This window comes from Oncorhynchus clarkii, chromosome 26 (genome assembly GCF_045791955.1).
Source record: "Oncorhynchus clarkii lewisi isolate Uvic-CL-2024 chromosome 26, UVic_Ocla_1.0, whole genome shotgun sequence".
Classification (NCBI taxonomy): Eukaryota; Metazoa; Chordata; class Actinopteri; order Salmoniformes; family Salmonidae; genus Oncorhynchus; species Oncorhynchus clarkii.
The window spans coordinates 36438317-36458316 of record NC_092172.1 but is presented as its reverse complement, the minus strand read 5'-3'; the positions used below and the strand labels follow the sequence as shown (position 1 = coordinate 36458316).

The 20000-nt window shown below is 46.5% G+C and overlaps 1 protein-coding gene across 1 annotated transcript in view; it reads right to left on the bottom strand.

Annotated features, from left to right (window-relative positions):
* LOC139385005 (metallophosphoesterase MPPED2) overlaps positions 1-20000 on the bottom strand; it is a 126748-nt gene that overhangs the window by 81578 nt on the left and 25170 nt on the right. The window contains exon 3 of the mRNA XM_071129973.1: positions 15096-15277. Coding sequence (XP_070986074.1) covers positions 15096-15277 — 182 coding nt within the window. The remainder of the gene's footprint in view (positions 1-15095; positions 15278-20000) is intronic.

The following is a 20000-nucleotide window of genomic DNA, read 5'->3' as shown; positions in this document are numbered from 1 at the left end:
TTATTTTCAATGACGGTCTAGGAACGGTGGGTTAACTGCCTTGTTCAGGGGCAGAATGACAGATTTTTACCTTGTCAGCTCGGGGATTCAATCTTGCAACCTTACAGTTAACTAGTCCAAAGCTCTAACCACCTGATTACATTGCACTCCACGAGGAGCCTGCCTGTTACGGGAATGCAGTAGAAGCCAAGGTAAGTTGCTAGCTAGCATTAAACTTATCTTACAAAAAACAATCAATCAATCAATCATAATCACTAGTTAACTACACATGGTTGATGATATTACTAGTTTATCTAGCATGTCCTGCGTTGCATATAATCGATGCGGTGCGTATCGTTGATCCAATGTGTACCTAACCTTAAACATCAATGCCTTTCTTAAAATCAATACAATAAGTATATATTTTTAAACCTGCATACTTAGCTAAAAGAAATCCAGGTTAGCAGGCAATATTAACCAGGTGAAATTGGGTCACTTCTCTTGCGTTCATTGCACGCAGAGTCAGTGTATATGCAACAGTTTGGCCCACCTCATTTGCCAGAATGTTACGTAATTATGACATAACATTGAAGGTTGTGCAATGTAACAGGAATATTTAGACTTATGGATGCCACCCGTTAGATAAAATACTGAACGGTTCCGTATTTCACTGAAATAATAAACGTCTTGTTTTGGAGATGATAGTTTCCGAATTCGACGATATTAATGACCTAAGGCTCGTATTTCTGTGTGTTATCATGTTATAATTAAGTCTATGATTTGAAAGAGCAGTCTGACTGAGCGATGGTAGGTAGCAGCAGGCTCGTAAGCATTCATTCAAACAGCACTTTCATGAACAGAGGGAAACACAGTCCTCTCCAGAGAGAAGGGAAGAACAGAGGGAAAACACAGTCCTCTCCAGAGAGAAGGGAAGAACAGAGGGAAAACACAGTCCTCTCCAGAGAGAAGGGAAGAACAGAGGGAAACACAGTCCTCTCCAGAGAGAAGGGAAGAACAGAGGGAAAACACAGTCCTCTCCAGAGAGAAGGGAAGAACATAGGGAAACACAGTCCTCTCCAGAGGGAAGGGAAGAACAGAGGGAAACACAGTCCTCTCCAGAGAGAAGGGAAGAACAGAGGGAAACGCAGTCCTCTCCAGAGAGAAGGGAAGAACAGAGAGAAGGGAAGAACAGAGGGAAAACACAGTCCTCTCCAGAGAGAAGGGAAGAACAGAGGGAAACACAGTCCTCTCCAGAGAGAAGGGAAGAACAGAGAGAAGGGAAGAACAGAGGGAAAACACAGTCCTCTCCAGAGAGAAGGGAAGAACAGAGGGAAACACAGTCCTCTCCAGAGAGAAGGGAAGAACAGAGGGAAACACAGTCCTCTCCAGAGAGAAGGGAAGAACAGAGGGAAAACACAGTCCTCTCCAGAGAGAAGGGAAGAACAGAGGGAAACACAGTCCTCTCCAGAGGGAAGGGAAGAACAGAGGGAAACACAGTCCTCTCCAGAGAGAAGGGAAGAACAGAGGGAAACACAGTCCTCTCCAGAGAGAAGGGAAGAACAGAGGGAAAACACAGTCCTCTCCAGAGGGAAGGGAAGAACAGAGAGAAGGGAAGAACAGAGGGAAAACACAGTCCTCTCCAGAGAGAAGGGAAGAACAGAGGGAAACACAGTCCTCTCCAGAGAGAAGGGAAGAACAGAGGGAAACGCAGTCCTCTCCAGAGAGAAGGGAAGAACAGAGGGAAAACACAGTCCTCTCCAGAGAGAAGGGAAGAACAGAGGGAAACACAGTCCTCTCCAGAGGGAAAACACAGTCCTCTCCAGAGAGAAGGGAAGAACAGAGGGAAAACACAGTCCTCTCCAGAGAGAAGGGAAGAACAGAGGGAAAACACAGTCCTCTCCAGAGAGAAGGGAAGAACAGAGGGAAACACAGTCCTCTCCAGAGAGAAGGGAAGAACAGAGAGAAGGGAAGAACAGAGGTAAAACACAGTCCTCTCCAGAGAGAAGGGAAGAACAGAGGGAAACACAGTCCTCTCCAGAGAGAAGGGAAGAACAGAGGGAAACACAGTCCTCTCCAGAGAGAAGGGAAGAACAGAGAGAAGGGAAGAACAGAGGGAAAACACAGTCCTCTCCAGAGAGAAGGGAAGAACAGAGGGAAACACAGTCCTCTCCAGAGAGAAGGGAAGAACAGAGGGAAACACAGTCCTCTCCAGAGAGAAGGGAAGAACAGAGAGAAGGGAAGAACAGAGGTAAAACACAGTCCTCTCCAGAGAGAAGGGAAGAACAGAGGGAAACACAGTCCTCTCCAGAGAGAAGGGAAGAACAGAGAGAAGGGAAGAACAGAGGGAAAACACAGTCCTCTCCAGAGAGAAGGGAAGAACAGAGGGAAACACAGTCCTCTCCAGAGAGAAGGGAAGAACAGAGGGAAACACAGTCCTCTCCAGAGAGAAGGGAAGAACAGAGGGAAACACAGTCCTCTCCAGAGAGAAGGGAAGAACAGAGGGAAACACAGTCCTCTCCAGAGAGAAGGGAAGAACAGAGGGAAAACACAGTCCTCTCCAGAGAGAAGGGAAGAACAGAGGGAAACACAGTCCTCTCCAGAGAGAAGGGAAGAACAGAGGGAAAACACAGTTCTTTCCAGAGGGAAGGGAAGAACAGAGAGAAGGGAAGAACAGAGGGAAAACACAGTCCTCTCCAGAGAGAAGGGAAGAACAGAGAGAAGGGAAGAACAGAGGTAAAACACAGTCCTCTCCAGAGAGAAGGGAAGAACAGAGGGAAACACAGTCCTCTCCAGAGAGAAGGGAAGAACAGAGAGAAGGGAAGAACAGAGGGAAAACACAGTCCTCTCCAGAGAGAAGGGAAGAACAGAGGGAAACACAGTCCTCTCCAGAGAGAAGGGAAGAACAGAGGGAAACACAGTCCTCTCCAGAGAGAAGGGAAGAACAGAGGGAAACACAGTCCTCTCCAGAGAGAAGGGAAGAACAGAGGGAAACACAGTCCTCTCCAGAGAGAAGGGAAGAACAGAGGGAAAACACAGTCCTCTCCAGAGAGAAGGGAAGAACAGAGGGAAACACAGTCCTCTCCAGAGAGAAGGGAAGAACAGAGGGAAAACACAGTTCTTTCCAGAGGGAAGGGAAGAACAGAGAGAAGGGAAGAACAGAGGGAAAACACAGTCCTCTCCAGAGAGAAGGGAAGAACAGAGGGAAACACAGTCCTCTCCAGAGAGAAGGGAAGAACAAGGGGAAACACAGTCCTCTCCAGAGAGAAGGGAAGAACAGAGGGAAACACAGTCCTCTCCAGAGAGAAGGGAAGAACAGAGGGAAACACAGTCCTCTCCAGAGAGAAGGGAAGAACAAGGGGAAACACAGTCCTCTCCAGAGAGAAGGGAAGAACAAGGGGAAACACAGTCCTCTCCAGAGAGAAGGGAAGAACAGAGAGAAGGGAAGAACAGAGGGAAAACACAGTCCTCTCCAGAGAGAAGGGAAGAACAAGGGGAAACACAGTCCTCTCCAGAGAGAAGGGAAGAACAGAGGGAAACACAGTCCTCTCCAGAGAGAAGGGAAGAACAGAGGGAAACACAGTCCTCTCCAGAGAGAAGGGAAGAACAGAGGGGAAACACAGTCCTCTCCAGAGAGAAGGGAAGAACAGAGGGAAACACAGTCCTCTCCAGAGAGAAGGGAAGAACAGAGGGAAAACACAGTCCTCTCCAGAGAGAAGGGAAGAACAGAGGGAAACACAGTCCTCTCCAGAGAGAAGGGAAGAACAGAGGGAAAACACAGTCCTCTCCAGAGAGAAGGGAAGAACAGAGGGAAAACACAGTCCTCTCCAGAGAGAAGGGAAGAACAGAGGGGAAACACAGTCCTCTCCAGAGAGAAGGGAAGAACAGAGGGAAACACAGTCCTCTCCAGAGAGAAGGGAAGAACAGAGGGAAAACACAGTCCTCTCCAGAGAGAAGGGAAGAACAGAGGGAAACACAGTCCTCTCCAGAGAGAAGGGAAGAACAGAGGGAAAACACAGTCCTCTCCAGAGAGAAGGGAAGAACAGAGGGAAACACAGTCCTCTCCAGAGAGAAGGGAAGAACAGAGGGAAACACAGTCCTCTCCAGAGAGAAGGGAAGAACAGAGGGAAACACAGTCCTCTCCAGAGAGAAGGGAAGAACAGAGGGAAACACAGTCCTCTCCAGAGAGAAGGGAAGAACAGAGGGAAACACAGTCCTCTCCAGAGAGAAGGGAAGAACAGAGGGAAACACAGTCCTCTCCAGAGAGAAGGGAAGAACAGAGGGAAACACAGTCCTCTCCAGAGAGAAGGGAAGAACAGAGGGAAACACAGTCCTCTCCAGAGAGAAGGGAAGAACAGAGGGAAACACAGTCCTCTCCAGAGAGAAGGGAAGAACAGAGGGAAACACAGTCCTCTCCAGAGAGAAGGGAAGAACAGAGGGAAACACAGTCCTCTCCAGAGGGAAGGGAAGAACAGAGAGAAGGGAAGAACAGAGGGAAACACAGTCCTCTAGTAGAAAAAGGATAGAACAAAAAGAAAAGAAACAGGGTGAGATGAGGGAATGAGAGGAGCACTGAGGAACACTGAAGAGGGAAAGATTGAAGCAGGGGAAGTGCTGTTTAGTGGAGTTCTAAAATATGCTTGTCCCTACTTACCTCTGTGTTTTTCATCCTCTTTGCCCCCTCTCCACCCCTTCTCTCTGTGTTTTTCCTCCCCTCTGCCCCCTCTCCACCCCTTCTCTCTGTGTTTTTCCTCCCCTCTGCCCCCTCTCCACCCCTTCTCTCTGTGTTTTTCCTCCCCTCTGCCCCCTCTCCACCCCTTCTCTCTGTGTTTTTCATCCCCTCTGCCCCCTCTCCACCCCTTCTCTCTGTGTTTTTCCTCCCCTCTGCCCCCTCTCCACCCCTTCTCTCTGTGTTTTTCCTCCCCTCTGCCCCCTCTCCACCCCTCTCTGTGTTTTTCCTCCCCTCTGCCCCCTCTCCACCCCTTCTCTCTGTGTTTTTCCTCCCCTCTGCCCCCTCTCCACCCCTTCTCTCTGTGTTTTTCCTCCCCTCTGCCGCCTCTCCACCCCTTCTCTCTGTGTTTTTCCTCCCCTCTGCCCCCTCTCCACCCCTTCTCTCTGTGTTTTTCCTCCCCTCTGCCCCCTCTCCACCCCTTCTCTCTGTGTTTTTCCTCCCCTCTGCCCCCTCTCCACCCCTTCTCTCTGTGTTTTTCCTCCCCTCTGCCCCCTCTCCACCCCTTCTCTCTGTGTTTTTCCTCCCCTCTGCCCCCTCTCCACCCCTTCTCTCTGTGTTTTTCCTCCCCTCTGCCGCCTCTCCACCCCTTCTCTCTGTGTTTTTCCTCCCCTCTGCCGCCTCTCCACCCCTTCTCTCTGTGTTTTTCCTCCTCTCTGCCCCCTCTCCACCCCTTCTCTCTGTGTTTTTCCTCCTCTCTGCCCCCTCTCCACCCCTTCTCTCTGTGTTTTTCCTCCCCTCTGCCCCCTCTCCACCCCGTCTCTCTGTGTTTTTCCTCCCCTCTGCCCCCTCTCCACCCCTTCTCTCTGTGTTTTTCCTCCCCTCTGCCCCCTCTCCACCCCTTCTCTCTGTGTTTTTCCTCCTCTCTGCCCCCTCTCCACCCCTTCTCTCTGTGTTTTTCCTCCCCTCTGCCGCCTCTCCACCCCTTCTCTCTGTGTTTTTCCTCCCCTTTGCCCCCTCTCCACCCCTTCTCTCTGTGTTTTTCCTCCCCTCTGCCCCCTCTCCACCCCTTCTCTCTGTGTTTTTCCTCCCCTCTGCCGCCTCTCCACCCCTTCTCTCTGTGTTTTTCCTCCCCTCTGCCCCCTCTCCACCCCTTCTCTCTGTGTTTTTCCTCCCCTCTGCCCCCTCTCCACCCCTTCTCTCTGTGTTTTTCCTCCCCTCTGCCCCCTCTCCACCCCTTCTCTCTGTGTTTTTCCTCCCCTCTGCCCCCTCTCCACCCCTTCTCTCTGTGTTTTTCCTCCCCTCTGCCCCCTCTCCACCCCTTCTCTCTGTGTTTTTCCTCCCCTCTGCCGCCTCTCCACCCCTTCTCTCTGTGTTTTTCCTCCCCTCTGCCCCCTCTCCACCCCTTCTCTCTGTGTTTTTCCTCCCCTCTGCCCCCTCTCCACCCCTTCTCTCTGTGTTTTTCCTCCCCTCTGCCCCCTCTCCACCCCTTCTCTCTGTGTTTTTCCTCCCCTCTGCCGCCTCTCCACCCCTTCTCTCTGTGTTTTTCCTCCCCTCTGCCCCCTCTCCACCCCTTCTCTTCCACAGTGAGACAGAGAGAATACATCTGGCCTTGGAGAGGTATTCAAGTCTTTATGTCACAAACATTGTCTGCATTAGGAGATATTGAAAACATTCCCAAACATTCATGTCCACAAACTCTGAGTGCTACAGTATATAAACTAGAACACAAAGACCCCTTTCCTCTCTCTCATCTCTTGTCATTTAACATAAAAATCCTCTCCGCCTCTCTCTCCCCTCTCGTCTCTCTAAAGAATGTAACCTACAGAAAAGGGTTTTGATAGAATCAAAGCTGAGAGCATTACTGTCCTAGGTTCAATATTACACTACAATACAACTGACAGAGTATTCCAGAACTACATGAGTATAACTATGTTCGGAACACTGTGACTAAAGCTATTGTCATCCGTTTACAACAGCAACAACATACTAGGAGAGAGAGATCCACTGTCCTGATTCATCCCTTTACAACAGCAACAACATACTAGTAGAGAGATCCACTGTTCTGATTCATCCCTTTACAACAGCAACAACATACTAGTAGAGAGAGATCCACTGTCCTGATTCATCCCTTTACAACAGCAACAACATACTAGTAGAGAGATCCACTGTCCTGATTCATCCCTTTACAACAGCAACAACATACTAGTAGAGAGATCCACTGTCCTGATTCATCCCTTTACAACAGCCACACAGAGGCAACATACTAGTAGAGAGAGATCCACTGTCCTGATTCATCCCTTTACAACAGCCACACAGGGTTACAAAATCCCTTTACAACAGCCACACAGGGTTACAAAAGCCTTGATGTTCATCAGTCCATGGTAAAACACATTGTCTATAAATGGAGAAAGTTCAGCACTGTTGCTACTGTCCCTAGGACTGGCCGTCCTGCAAAGATGACTGCAAGAGCACAGCGCAGAATGATCAATGAGGTTTAGAAGAATCCTAGAGTGTCAGCTAAAGACTTACAGAAACCTCTGGAACATGCTAACATCTCTGTTGACGAGTCTACGATATGTAAAACACAAAACAAGAATGGTGTTTATTGGAGGACACCACGGAAGAAGCCACTGTTGTCCAAAAAAAACATTGCTGCACATCTGAAGTTCACAAAAGAGCATCTGGATGTTCCACAGCACTACTGGCAAAATATTCTGTGGACAGATAAAACTACAGTTGAGTTGTTTGGAAGGAACACACAACACTATGTGTGGAGAAAAAAAGGCACAGCACACCAACATCAAAACCTCATCCCAACTGTAAATTCTGGTGGAGGGAGCGTCATGGTCTGCGACTGCTTTGCTGCCTCAGGACCTGGACAGCTTGCTATCATCGACAGACAAATTAATTCCCAAGTTTATCAAGACATTTTGCAGGAGAATGTAAGGCTCTCTGCCAATTGAAGCTCAACAGATGTTGGGTGATGCAACAAGACAACGACCCAAAACACAGAAGTAAATCAACAACAACTGGGTCAACCAGTTATTAAATCCAAGTGTTCGCATACTTTTCCCACCCTGCACTTTTACACAGTGTGTTCAATAAAAACATGAAAACAAATCATTGTTTGTGTTATTGGTTTAAGCAGACTGTGTTTGTCTATTGTTGTGATTTAAATGAAGATCAGATAACATGTTATGACCAATTTATATAAAAGTCCAGGTAATTCCAGTGTTCACATACTTTTTCTTGCCACTGTACTGGTAAAGAGAGATCCACTGTCCTGATTCATCCCTTTACAACAGCCACACAGAGGAAACATACTAGTAGAGAGATCCACTGTCCTGATTCATCCCTTTACAACAGCCACACAGAGGAAACATACTAGTAGAGAGAGATCCACTGTCCTGATTCATCCCTTTACAACAGCCACACAGAGGCAACATGCTAGTAGAGAGAGATCCACTGTCCTGATTCATCCCTTTACAACAGCCACACAGAGGCAACATGCTAGTAGAGAGATCCACTGTCCTGATTCATCCCTTTACAACAGCCACACAGAGGAAACATACTAGTAGAGAGAGATCCACTGTCCTGATTCATCCCTTTACAACAGCCACACAGAGGAAACATGCTAGTAAAAAGAGATCCACTGTCCTGATTCATCCCTTTACAACAGCCACACAGAGGAAACATACTAGTAGAGAGAGATACACTGTCCTGATTCATCCCTTTACAACAGCAACAACATACTAGTAGAGAGATCCACTGTCCTGATTCATCCCTTTACAACAGCCACACAGAGGAAACATACTAGTAAAGAGATATCCACTGTCCTGATTCATCCCTTTACAACAGCAACAACATACTAGTAGAGAGATCCACTGTCCTGATTCATCCCTTTACAACAGCCACACAGAGGAAACATACTAGTAGAGAGAGATACACTGTCCTGATTCATCCCTTTACAACAGCCACACAGAGGAAACATACTAGTAGAGAGAGATCCACTGTCCTGATTCATCCCTTTACAACAGCAACAACATACTAGTAGAGAGATCCACTGTCCTGATTCATCCCTTTACAACAGCCACACAGAGGAAACATACTAGTAAAGAGATATCCACTGTCCTGATTCATCCCTTTACAACAGCAACAACATACTAGTAGAGAGATCCACTGTCCTGATTCATCCCTTTACAACAGCCACACAGAGGCAACATACTAGTAGAGAGAGATCAACTGTCCTGATTCATCCCTTTACAACAGCCACACAGAGGAAACATACTAGTAGAGAGATCCACTGTCCTGATTCATCCCTTTACAACAGCCACACAGAGGAAACATACTAGTAGAGAGAGATACACTGTCCTGATTCATCCCTTTACAACAGCCACACAGAGGAAACATACTAGTAGAGAGATCCACTGTCCTGATTCATCCCTTTACAGCAGCCACACAGAAGCAACATACTAGTAAAGAGAGATCCACTGTCCTGATTCATCCCTTTACAACAGCCACACAGAGGAAACATACTAGTAGAGAGATCCACTGTCCTGATTCATCCCTTTACAACAGCCACACAGAGGATACATACTAGTAGAGAGAGATACACTGTCCTGATTCATCCCTTTACAACAGCCACACAGAGGAAACATACTAGTAAAGAGAGATCCACTGTCCTGATTCATCCCTTTAAAACAGCAACAACATACTAGTAGAGAGATCCACTGTCCTGATTCATCCCTTTACAACAGCCACACAGAGGAAACATACTAGTAGAGAGATCCACTGTCCTGATTCATCCCTTTACAGCAGCCACACAGAAGCAACATACTAGTAAAGAGAGATCCACTGTCCTGATTCATCCCTTTACAACAGCCACACAGAGGAAACATACTAGTAGAGAGATCCACTGTCCTGATTCATCCCTTTACAACAGCCACACAGAGGATACATACTAGTAGAGAGAGATACACTGTCCTGATTCATCCCTTTACAACAGCCACACAGAGGAAACATACTAGTAAAGAGAGATCCACTGTCCTGATTCATCCCTTTACAACAGCAACAACATACTAGTAGAGAGATCCACTGTCCTGATTCATCCCTTTACAACAGCAACACAGAGGAAACATACTAGTAGAGAGATCCACTGTCCTGATTCATCCCTTTACAACAGCCACACAGAGGCAACATACTAGTAGAGAGATCCACTGTCCTGATTCATCCCTTTACAACAGCCACACAGAGGAAACATACTAGTAAAGAGAGATCCACTGTCCTGATTCATCCCTTTACAACAGCCACACAGAGGAAACATGCTAGTAAAGAGATATCCACTGTCCTGATTCATCCCTTTACAACAGCCACACAGAGGCAACATACTAGTAAAGAGATATCCACTGTCCTGATTCATCCCTTTACAACAGCCACACAGAGGAAACATACTAGTAGAGAGATCCACTGTCCTGATTCATCCCTTTACAACAGCCACACAGAGGAAACATACTAGTAGAGAGAGATACACTGTCCTGATTCATCCCTTTACAACAGCCACACAGAGGAAACATACTAGTAGAGAGATCCACTGTCCTGATTCATCCCTTTACAACAGCCACACAGAGGAAACATACTAGTAGAGAGAGATACACTGTCCTGATTCATCCCTTTACAACAGCCACACAGAGGAAACATACTAGTAGAGAGATCCACTGTCCTGATTCATCCCTTTACAACAGCCACACAGAGGAAACATACTAGTAGAGAGAGATCCACTGTCCTGATTCATCCCTTTACAACAGCCACACAGAGGAAACATACTAGTAGAGAGAGATACACTGTCCTGATTCATCCCTTTACAACAGCCACACAGAGGAAACATACTAGTAGAGAGATCCACTGTCCTGATTCATCCCTTTACAACAGCCACACAGAGGAAACATACTAGTAGAGAGATCCACTGTCCTGATTCATCCCTTTACAACAGCCACACAGAGGAAACATACTAGTAAAGAGATATCCACTGTCCTGATTCATCCCTTTACAGCAGCCACACAGAGGCAACATACTAGTAGAGAGATCAACTGTCCTGATTCATCCCTTTACAACAGCCACACAGAGGCAACATACTAGTAGAGAGATCAACTGTCCTGATTCATCCCTTTACAACAGCCACACAGAGGAAACATACTAGTAGAGAGATCCACTGTCCTGATTCATCCCTTTACAACAGCCACACAGAGGAAACATACTAGTAGAGAGAGATCCACTGTCCTGATTCCTTCAGACACAAAGACAGTCAGTCACCCAGTCAGCCAGCCAGTCAGTCAACCTGCCACTCAGTCACCCAGCCAGTCAGTCACCCAGCCAATCAGTCAGAGAGTCGACCAGCCAGCCAGTCAACTAGCCAGCCAGCCAGTCAGTCAGCCAGCCAGTCAGTCAGACAGTCAACCAGCCAGCCAGTCAGTCAGACAGTCAACTACCCAGCCAGCCAGTCACCCAGCCAGTCAGTCAGCCAGCCAGTCAGTCAGCCAGCCAGTGCTCAGTTTAAACCGGATAATGACAGACGTTGCGCTCCAAATAACACCAAGCCATTTTCCACTTTGGTCATCGATTCACTATTATGACCACCGTCCTCTAATATACACACACACTTGATGTCTGTCTGTGTTGACAGATGGAGGGGCTATACAGAACTCTGTCTCCTCACAAGGCTGTACACACACACACACACACACACACACACACACACACACACACACACACACACACACACACACACACACACACACACACACGTACACATGTACACACGTACACACGTGACAGTACCCAGCATGAGATCTGATGGCTCGCGAAGTCTGTCAGTGTATGTGATAGTGTTTGTGTGTGTCCATTAGGACCCTTGCACCTGGCAGCACAATAGAGGGACAGATTGGCACAGCAGACAGGCTCTGTTGCGCCACTCGCTCTCTGGCCCTCATTGTCACCCCAGTGTTTCGGAGTGCATCTCAGGGAGGTGTGGCTCGGAGTGTGTCTCAGGGAGGTGTGGCTCGGAGTGTGTCTCAGGGAGGTGTGGCTCGGAGTGTGTCTCAGGGAGGTGTGGCTCAGAGTGTGTCTCAGGGAGGTGTGGCTCGGAGTGCAACTCAGGGAGGTGTGGCTCAGAGTGTCTCAGGCTGGTGTGGCTCGGAGTGTGTCTCAGGGAGGTGTGGCTCGGAGTGCATCTCAGGGAGGTGTGGCTCAGTGTGTCTCAGGGAGGTGTGGCTCGGAGTGTGTCTCAGGGAGGTGTGGCTCAGAGTGCATCTCAGGGAGATGTGGCTCGGAGTGTGTCTCAGGGAGGTGTGGCTCAGTGTGTCTCAGGGAGGTGTGGCTCAGTGTGTCTCAGGGAGGTGTGGCTCAGTGTGTCTCAGGGAGGTGTGGCTCAGAGTGTGTCCCAGGGAGATGTGGCTCACAGTGTGTCTCAGGGAGGTGTGGCTCGTAGTGTGTCTCAGGGAGCTGTCTGCAGATCATGCGTGTGTGAATGTTAATTTATCTTTTATATCAGAATTGTATGCTAAAATGTACATTACCGGTCAAGTTTTAGAACACCTACTCATTCAAGGGGTTTTCTTTATTTTTACTATTTTCTATATTATAGAATAATAGTGAAAACATCAAAACTAAGAAATAACACATATGGAATCACGTAGTAACCAAAAAAGTGTTAAACCTATCAAAATACATTTAATATTTGAGATCCTTCAAATTGCCATCCTTTACCTGGATGACAGCTTTGCACACTCTTGGCATTCTCTCAACCAGTCACCTGGAATGCATTTCAATTAACAGGTGTGCCTTCTTAAAAGTTAATTTGTCAAATGTATTTCCTTCTTAATGTGTTTGAGCCAATCAGTTATGTTGTGACAAGGTAAGGGGGGTATACAGAAGATAGCCCTATTTGGTAAAAGACCAAGTCTATACTTTGGCAAGAACAGCTCAAATAAGCAGAGAAACGACAGTTCATCATTACTTTAAGACATGAAGGTCAGTCAATACGGAACATTTCCAGAACTTTGAAAGTTTCTTCAACTGCAGTCGCAAAAACCATCAAGTGCTGTGATGAAACTGGCTCTCATGAAACTGGCTCTGATGAAACTGGCTCTGATGAAACTGGCTCTCGTGAAACTGGCTCTGATGAAACTGGCTCTCATGAAACTGGCTTTGATGAAACTGGCTCTCATGAAACTGGCTCTGTTGAAACTGGCTCTGGTGAAACTGGCTCTGATGAAACTGGCTCTGATGAAACTGGCTCTGATGAAACTGGCTCTCATGAAACCTGCTCTCATGAAACTGGCTCTCATGAAACTGGCTCTCATGAGGACAGCCACAGGAAAGCAAGACCCAGAGTTACCTCTGCTGCAGATGATAAGTTCATTAAAGTTACCAGCCACAGAAATTGCAGCCCAAATAAATGCTTCACAGTGTTCAAGTAACAGACACATCTCAACATCAACTGTTCAGACGAGACTGTGTGAATCAGGCCTTCATGGTCGAGTTGCTGCAAAGAAACTACTACTAAAGGACACCAATAAGAAGAAGAGACTTGCTTGGGCCAAGAAACATGAGCAACGGACATTAGACCGCTGGAAATATGTCCTTTGGTCTGGAGTCCAAATTGGAGATTTTTGGTTCCAACCGCCGTGTCTTTGTGAGACGCGGTGTGGGTGAACAGATGATCTCCGCATGTGTATTTCCCACCGTGAAGCATGGAGGAGGAGGTGTTATGGTGTGGAGGTGCTTTGCTGGTGACACTGTCTGGGATTTACAGTGGTTGCACAAAGAATTGGAGGAAGGGGTGCCAACAATTGTGGCAAACATATATTTGAGAAAAATATTTGTTTTATATTTAGAATTGATTTTTTCTTTCAATTATTTTACTTTGATTAAAAGCCTGTTCTGCTCATATTTACCACGGGTGCCGATATTAGTGGAGGGCACTGTACAGTATTTAGATTTCAAGGCACATGTAACCAGCATGGCTACCACAGCATTCTGCAGCGATACACCATCCCATCTGGTTTGGGCTTAGTGGGACTATCATTTGTTTATCAACACGACAATGACCCAACACACCTCCAGGCTGTGGAAGGGCTATTTGACCAAGAAGGAGAGTGATGGAGTGTTGCATCTGATGACCTGTCCTCCACAATCACTCAACCTCAACCCAATTGAGATGGTTTGGGATTGTCACGACTCCTACCGAAGGTGGCCCCCCTTCCCGTTCGGGTGGCGCTCGGCGGTCGTCGTCGCCGGCCTACTAGCTGCCACTGATTCTTTCCTCCCCCTCCTTGTCTGTTTATTGGTTACACCTGTTGTTTATTAGGTGATTAGTTGGGCTTTATTAGCCAGCCGGCCCGCCTGCTCTTTGTGCGGGATTGTTTGTGTGACTAGTGTGCACGTTAGAGGTTAACGTGTTTTCCTGTTCGTGGGCTTTTTGCTGGACTGTTTTAGTCCCCGTGTTTGGGGCATTTGTTTTCATGGGGTGGCTTATGTTCGCCATTTGTGCATTAAATAGCACTACCCTGAACTCTCTGCTTCCTGCGCCTGACTTCGCACCCACTACACCCAGTTCGTTACAGGGATGAGTTGGACCGCAGAGTGAAGGAAAAGCAGCCAACCAGTGCTTTGCATATGTGGGAACACCTTCAAGACTATTGGAAAAGCCTTCCAGGTGAAGCTGGTTGAGAGAATGCCAAGAGTGTGTAAAGCTGTCATCAAGGCAAAGGTTGGCTATTTGAAGAATCTGAAATATAAAATATATTTTGATTTGTTTAACACAATTTTGGGTGACTACGTTATTCCATTACTGTTATCTCATAGTTTTGATTTCTTCACTGATATTCTACAATGTAGAAAATAGTAAAAAACAAAGAAAACCATTGAATGAGTAGGTGTTCTAACCCCTGACCCAACCAGGGTTAACTGCGCAATGTGTTAGGTCACAGGGGTTAAACTGGGTACTTAGGCCACCAGTCAGGGTAGCTGACACCATTGTGTGTGTCAGCTGTTCGTCCTTCCGCGTGTTTGAGTGTGTGTGTACAAACAAGTGTGTGCGTATGTGTGTATAAATATGAGAGTGAAAATGTGGAACCATACATGTCCCCTTAGTAATGTGGGGACTGTATGCCTGCCTGCCTGCGCCTCTCTCTCTCTCTCTCTCTCTCTCTCTCTCTCTCTCTCTCTCTCTCTCTCTCTCTCTCTCTCTCTCTCTCTCTCTCTCTCTCTCTCTCTCTCTCTCTCTCTCTCTCTCTCTCTCTCTCTCTCTCTCTCTCTCTCTCTCTCTCTCTCTCTCTCTCTCTCTCTCTCTCTCTCTCTCTCTCTCTCTCTCTCTCTCTCTCTCTCTCTCTCTCTCTCTCTCTCTCTCTCTCTCTCTCTCTCTCCGTGTGTGTGTGTGTGTGTACGGTACCTAGCCAGTCGTTGAACTTCTTGACCTCAGAGGGCAGGCCCAGCTCAGTGAAGTCTCCCGTGTGGAGCAGCACGTCACCATAGGGCATCTGAATCCCATCTGTACGGGAGTGGGTGTCCGAAACACACACAAACCTCGTGTGTCCTGCTGGCTTAGGAGTGTCATACGGGGTAGGGTCCACCCTGAGAGAGAGAGAGAGAGAGAGAGAGAGAGAGAGAGAGAGAGGGGGAAAGGAGAGAGAGAGAGGAAAGAGGAGAGGGAAAGAAAGAAAATATAGATAATAAAGCTGTAGTGAGACTCATCCTGTCCTACAGTAGCTGTAGTGAGAGACTCATCCTGTTCTACAGTAGCTGTATTCAGAGACACATCCTGTCCTACAGTAGCTGTATTCAGAGACACATCCTGTCCTACAGTAGTTGTATTCAAAGACACATCCTGTCCTACAGTAGCTGTATTCAGAGACACATCCTGTCCTACAGTAGCTGTATTCAGAGACTCATCCTGTTCTACAGTAGCTGTATTCAGAGACTCATCCTGTTCTACAGTAGCTGTATTCAGAGACACATCCTGTCCTACAGTAGCTGTATTCAGAGACTCATCCTGTTCTACAGTAGCTGTAGTGAGAGACTCATCCTGTTCTACAGTAGCTGTAATGAGAGACTCAACCTGTTCTACAGTAGCTGTAATGAGAGACTCATCCTGTTCTACAGTAGCTGTATTCAGAGACTCATCCTGTTCTACAGTAGCTGTAGTGAGAGACTCATCCTGTTCTACAGTAGCTGTAATGAGAGACTCATCCTGTTCTACAGTAGCTGTATTCAGAGACACATTAGGTCCTACAGTAGCTGTAGTCAGAGACTCATCCTGTCCTACAGTAGCTGTAGTCAGAAACTCATCCTGTCCTACAGTAGCTGTCGTCAGAGACAGATCCTGTTCTACAGTAGCTGTAGTCAGAGACTCATCCTGTCCTACAGTAGCTGTAGTCAGAGACTCATCCTTTCCTACAGTAGCTGTCGTCAGAGACACATCCTGTTCTACAGTAGCTGTAGTCAGAGACTCATCCTGTCCTACAGTAGCTGTCGTCAGAGACACATCCTGTTCTACAGTAGCTGTATTCAGAGACACATCCTGTCCTACAGAAGCTGTAGTCAGAGACACATCCTGTCCTAAAGTAGCTGTAGTCAGAGACTCATCCTGTCCTACAGTAGCTGTCATCAGAGACACATCCTGTCCTACAGTAGCTGTAGTCAGAGACTCATCCTGTCCTACAGTAGTTGTATTCAGAGACACATCCTGTCCTACAGTAGCTGTATTCAGAGACACATCCTGTCCTACAGTAGTTGTATTCAGAGACACATCCTGTCCTACAGTAGCTGTATTCAGAGACACATCCTGTCCTACAGTAGTTGTATTCAGAGACACATCCTGTCCTACAGTAGTTGTATTCAGAGACACATCCTGTCCTACAGTAGCTGTATTCAGAGACACATCCTGTCCTACAGTAGCTGTATTCAGAGACTCATCCTGTCCTACAGTAGCTGTAGTCAGAAACTAATCCTGTCCTACAGTAGCTGTCGTCAGAGACAGATCCTGTTCTACAGTAGCTGTAGTCAGAGACTCATCCTGTCCTACAGTAGCTGTAGTCAGAGACTCGTCCTGTCCTACAGTAGCTGTTATCAGAGACACACCCTGTCCTACAGTAGCTGTATTCAGAGACACATCCTGTCCTACAGTAGCTGTATTCAGAGACACATCCTGTCCTACAGTAGCTGTATTCAGAGACACATCCTGTCCTACAGTAGTTGTATTCAGAGACACATCCTGTCCTACAGTAGCTGTATTCAGAGACACATCCTGTCCTACAGTAGCTGTATTCAGAGACACATCCTGTCCTACAGTAGCTGTAGTCAGAGACTCGTCCTGTCCTACAGTAGCTGTTATCAGAGACACACCCTGTCCTACAGTAGCTGTTATCAGAGACACACCCTGTCCTACAGTAGCTGTAGTCAGAGACTCATCCTGTCCTACAGTAGCTGTATTCAGAGACACATCCTGTCATACAGTAGCTGACACCAGGTCAGTATAAATGGTGTAATGAGGGAGCTAGCTGCAGAACCCTGTAAATTAGAGCATTAGGCTGGAGATCAAAAACTGCTTTCATTCAGGTCCAACTTTAAACACTGTTATCCTCCCAAGTCCACTGCAGGTCAAGGGCTAGGGTTAGGGTTCTACTGCAAGAGACCAGACACATACTGAAAGCAGGACTAACATGGCCAGCCCCTCTGTTCTTTTAACATGAGAAAATTAGAGACTTGTGAAAAAAATGTAAGAAAATAAATTATTCTGTGTCTAAATTTTCACAAACTCCCCGACAGAGTAGCTTTTAGCTTTTAGTGGCTTACCTTTGTGTGAGGCATAAAATAAAATTGTCATAGATGTCATCTGTAGTTAAAGATGACATCAATTGGAGCTGCTAAATCACGTTATTTCAACATAATTTATGTGATGGGAAAATGATTCACATTTATTTCAGAAAAAGGTAAAAGGATTTTATTTTCTTTGACAATAGTCAGAAAAAAGTCTGATTCTTTTTGGTGGCAAATTGGGGGAAGGGTGTTAAATTAAAAACTGTATTTTTCTGTCCATTTGTGAAAAGAAAAATCACTTAGACCCTGGTCTCGACTGGGCATCCTTTTATTTATGTCAGCTAAAAAAGGAAGAAAAAGGATGGAGAGTGTTTGAAAGGAGGGAGAGAAAATCTTGTCAGTAATTGAAGTCAGCAATGTGCAATCCCCCACACTCTGCCAATAGGCCATTATTTCATTAGGAGATGAGATGTCACTCTACAGACAACATCAGCCCCATAATCAACACATATGTCTCCCTCCAACCTGACACATGAACACACACACACGCACTCACGCACACACACTTGCATGCATGTACGCACACACACACAAAATAAAATGTGCACGCACAGAATATATAATGCAAGTCCGCACAGTCGACACCCATTCACACACACACACACGCGCACACGCGCACACGCACGCACACGCACACACACGCACACACACACACACACACACATCATTAACAGAGATGGGAGAGAAAGACACAAAGAAAAACCTCTTCAAAATTCAGTCTGAAAAGGACCGTTATTAAATTGCTTAACTAATAAGTCTCCCAAATACTCTGCAGTTCAGATCACCAGATATGGGTTCATCTTATAAGGTAAAGATGATGTTCTCCCTCCTTTTCAGCAGAACCTTTCATCCATGCAGTGATTTGGGTCGAGGGCCTGTTTGCCTACAGCATGTGAGGCCAGGCAGGCAGGCCTCTAACATGTCTTATGCAGGAAGGTCCCCATTCTAGCTCTGTTATTCACTGCCTAGAAAAGCATCTGGCCTTTATAAACATGTTGGTGCAGCCTAACATGCTGCCTCTGTAGTCTTTATAAACATGTTGGTGCAGCCTAACATGCTGTCTCAGTAGCCTTTATAAACATGTTGGTGCAGCCTAACATGCTGTCTCAGTAGCCTTTATAAACATGTTGGTGTAGCCTAACATGCTGTCTCAGTAGTCTTTATAAACATGTTGGTGCAGCCTAACATGCTGTCTCAGTAGCCTTTATAAACATGTTGGTGCAGCCTAACATGCTGCCTCAGTAGTCTTTATAAACATGTTGGTGCAGCCTAACATGCTGTCTCAGTAGTCTTTATAAACATGTTGGTGCAGCCTAACATGCTGCCTCAGTAGCCTTTATAAACATGTTGGTGCAGCCTAACATGCTGTCTCAGTAGCCTTTATAAACATGTTGGTGCAGCCTAACATGCTGTCTCAGTAGCCTTTATAAACATGTTGATGCAGCCTAACATGCTGTCTCAGTAGCCTTTATAAACATGTTGGTGCAGCCTAACATGCTGTCTCAGTAGTCTTTATAAACATGTTGGTGCAGCCTAACATGCTGTCTCAGTAGCCTTTATAAACATGTTGGTGCAGCCTAACATGCTGCCTCAGTAGCCATTATTAACATGTTGGTGCAGCCTAACATGCTGTCTCAGTAGCCTTTATAAACATGTTGGTGCAGCCTAACATGCTGCCTCAGTAGCCTTTATAAACATGTTGGTGTAGCCTAACATGCTGTCTCAGTAGCCTTTATAAACATGTTGGTGCAGCCTAACATGCTGTCTCAGTAGTCTTTATAAACATGTTGGTGCAGCCTAACATGCTGTCTCAGTAGCCTTTATAAACATGTTGGTGCAGCCTAACATGCTGCCTCAGTAGCCTTTATAAACATGTTGGTGCAGCCTAACATGCTGTCTCAGTTGCCTTTATAAACATGTTGGTGCAGCCTAACATGCTGCCTCAGTAGCCTTTATAAACATGTTGGTGCAGCCTAACATGTTGTCTCAGTAGTCTTTATAAACATGTTGGTGCAGCCTAACATGCTGCCTCAGTAGCCTTTATAAACATGTTGGTGCAGCCTAACATGCTGTCTCAGTAGCCTTTATAAACATGTTGGTGCAGCCTAACATGCTGTCTCAGTAGCCTTTATAAACATGTTGATGCAGCCTAACATGCTGTCTCAGTAGCCTTTATAAACATGTTGGTGCAGCCTAACATGCTGTCTCAGTAGTCTTTATAAACATGTTGGTGCAGCCTAACATGTTGTCTCAGTAGTCTTTATGAACATGTTGGTGCAGCCTAACATGCTGCCTCAGTAGCCTTTATAAACATGTTGGTGCAGCCTAACATGCTGTCTCAGTAGCCTTTATAAACATGTTGGTGCAGCCTAACATGCTGTCTCAGTAGCCTTTATAAACATGTTGATGCAGCCTAACATGCTGTCTCAGTAGCCTTTATAAACATGTTGGTGCAGCCTAACATGCTGCCTCAGTAGTC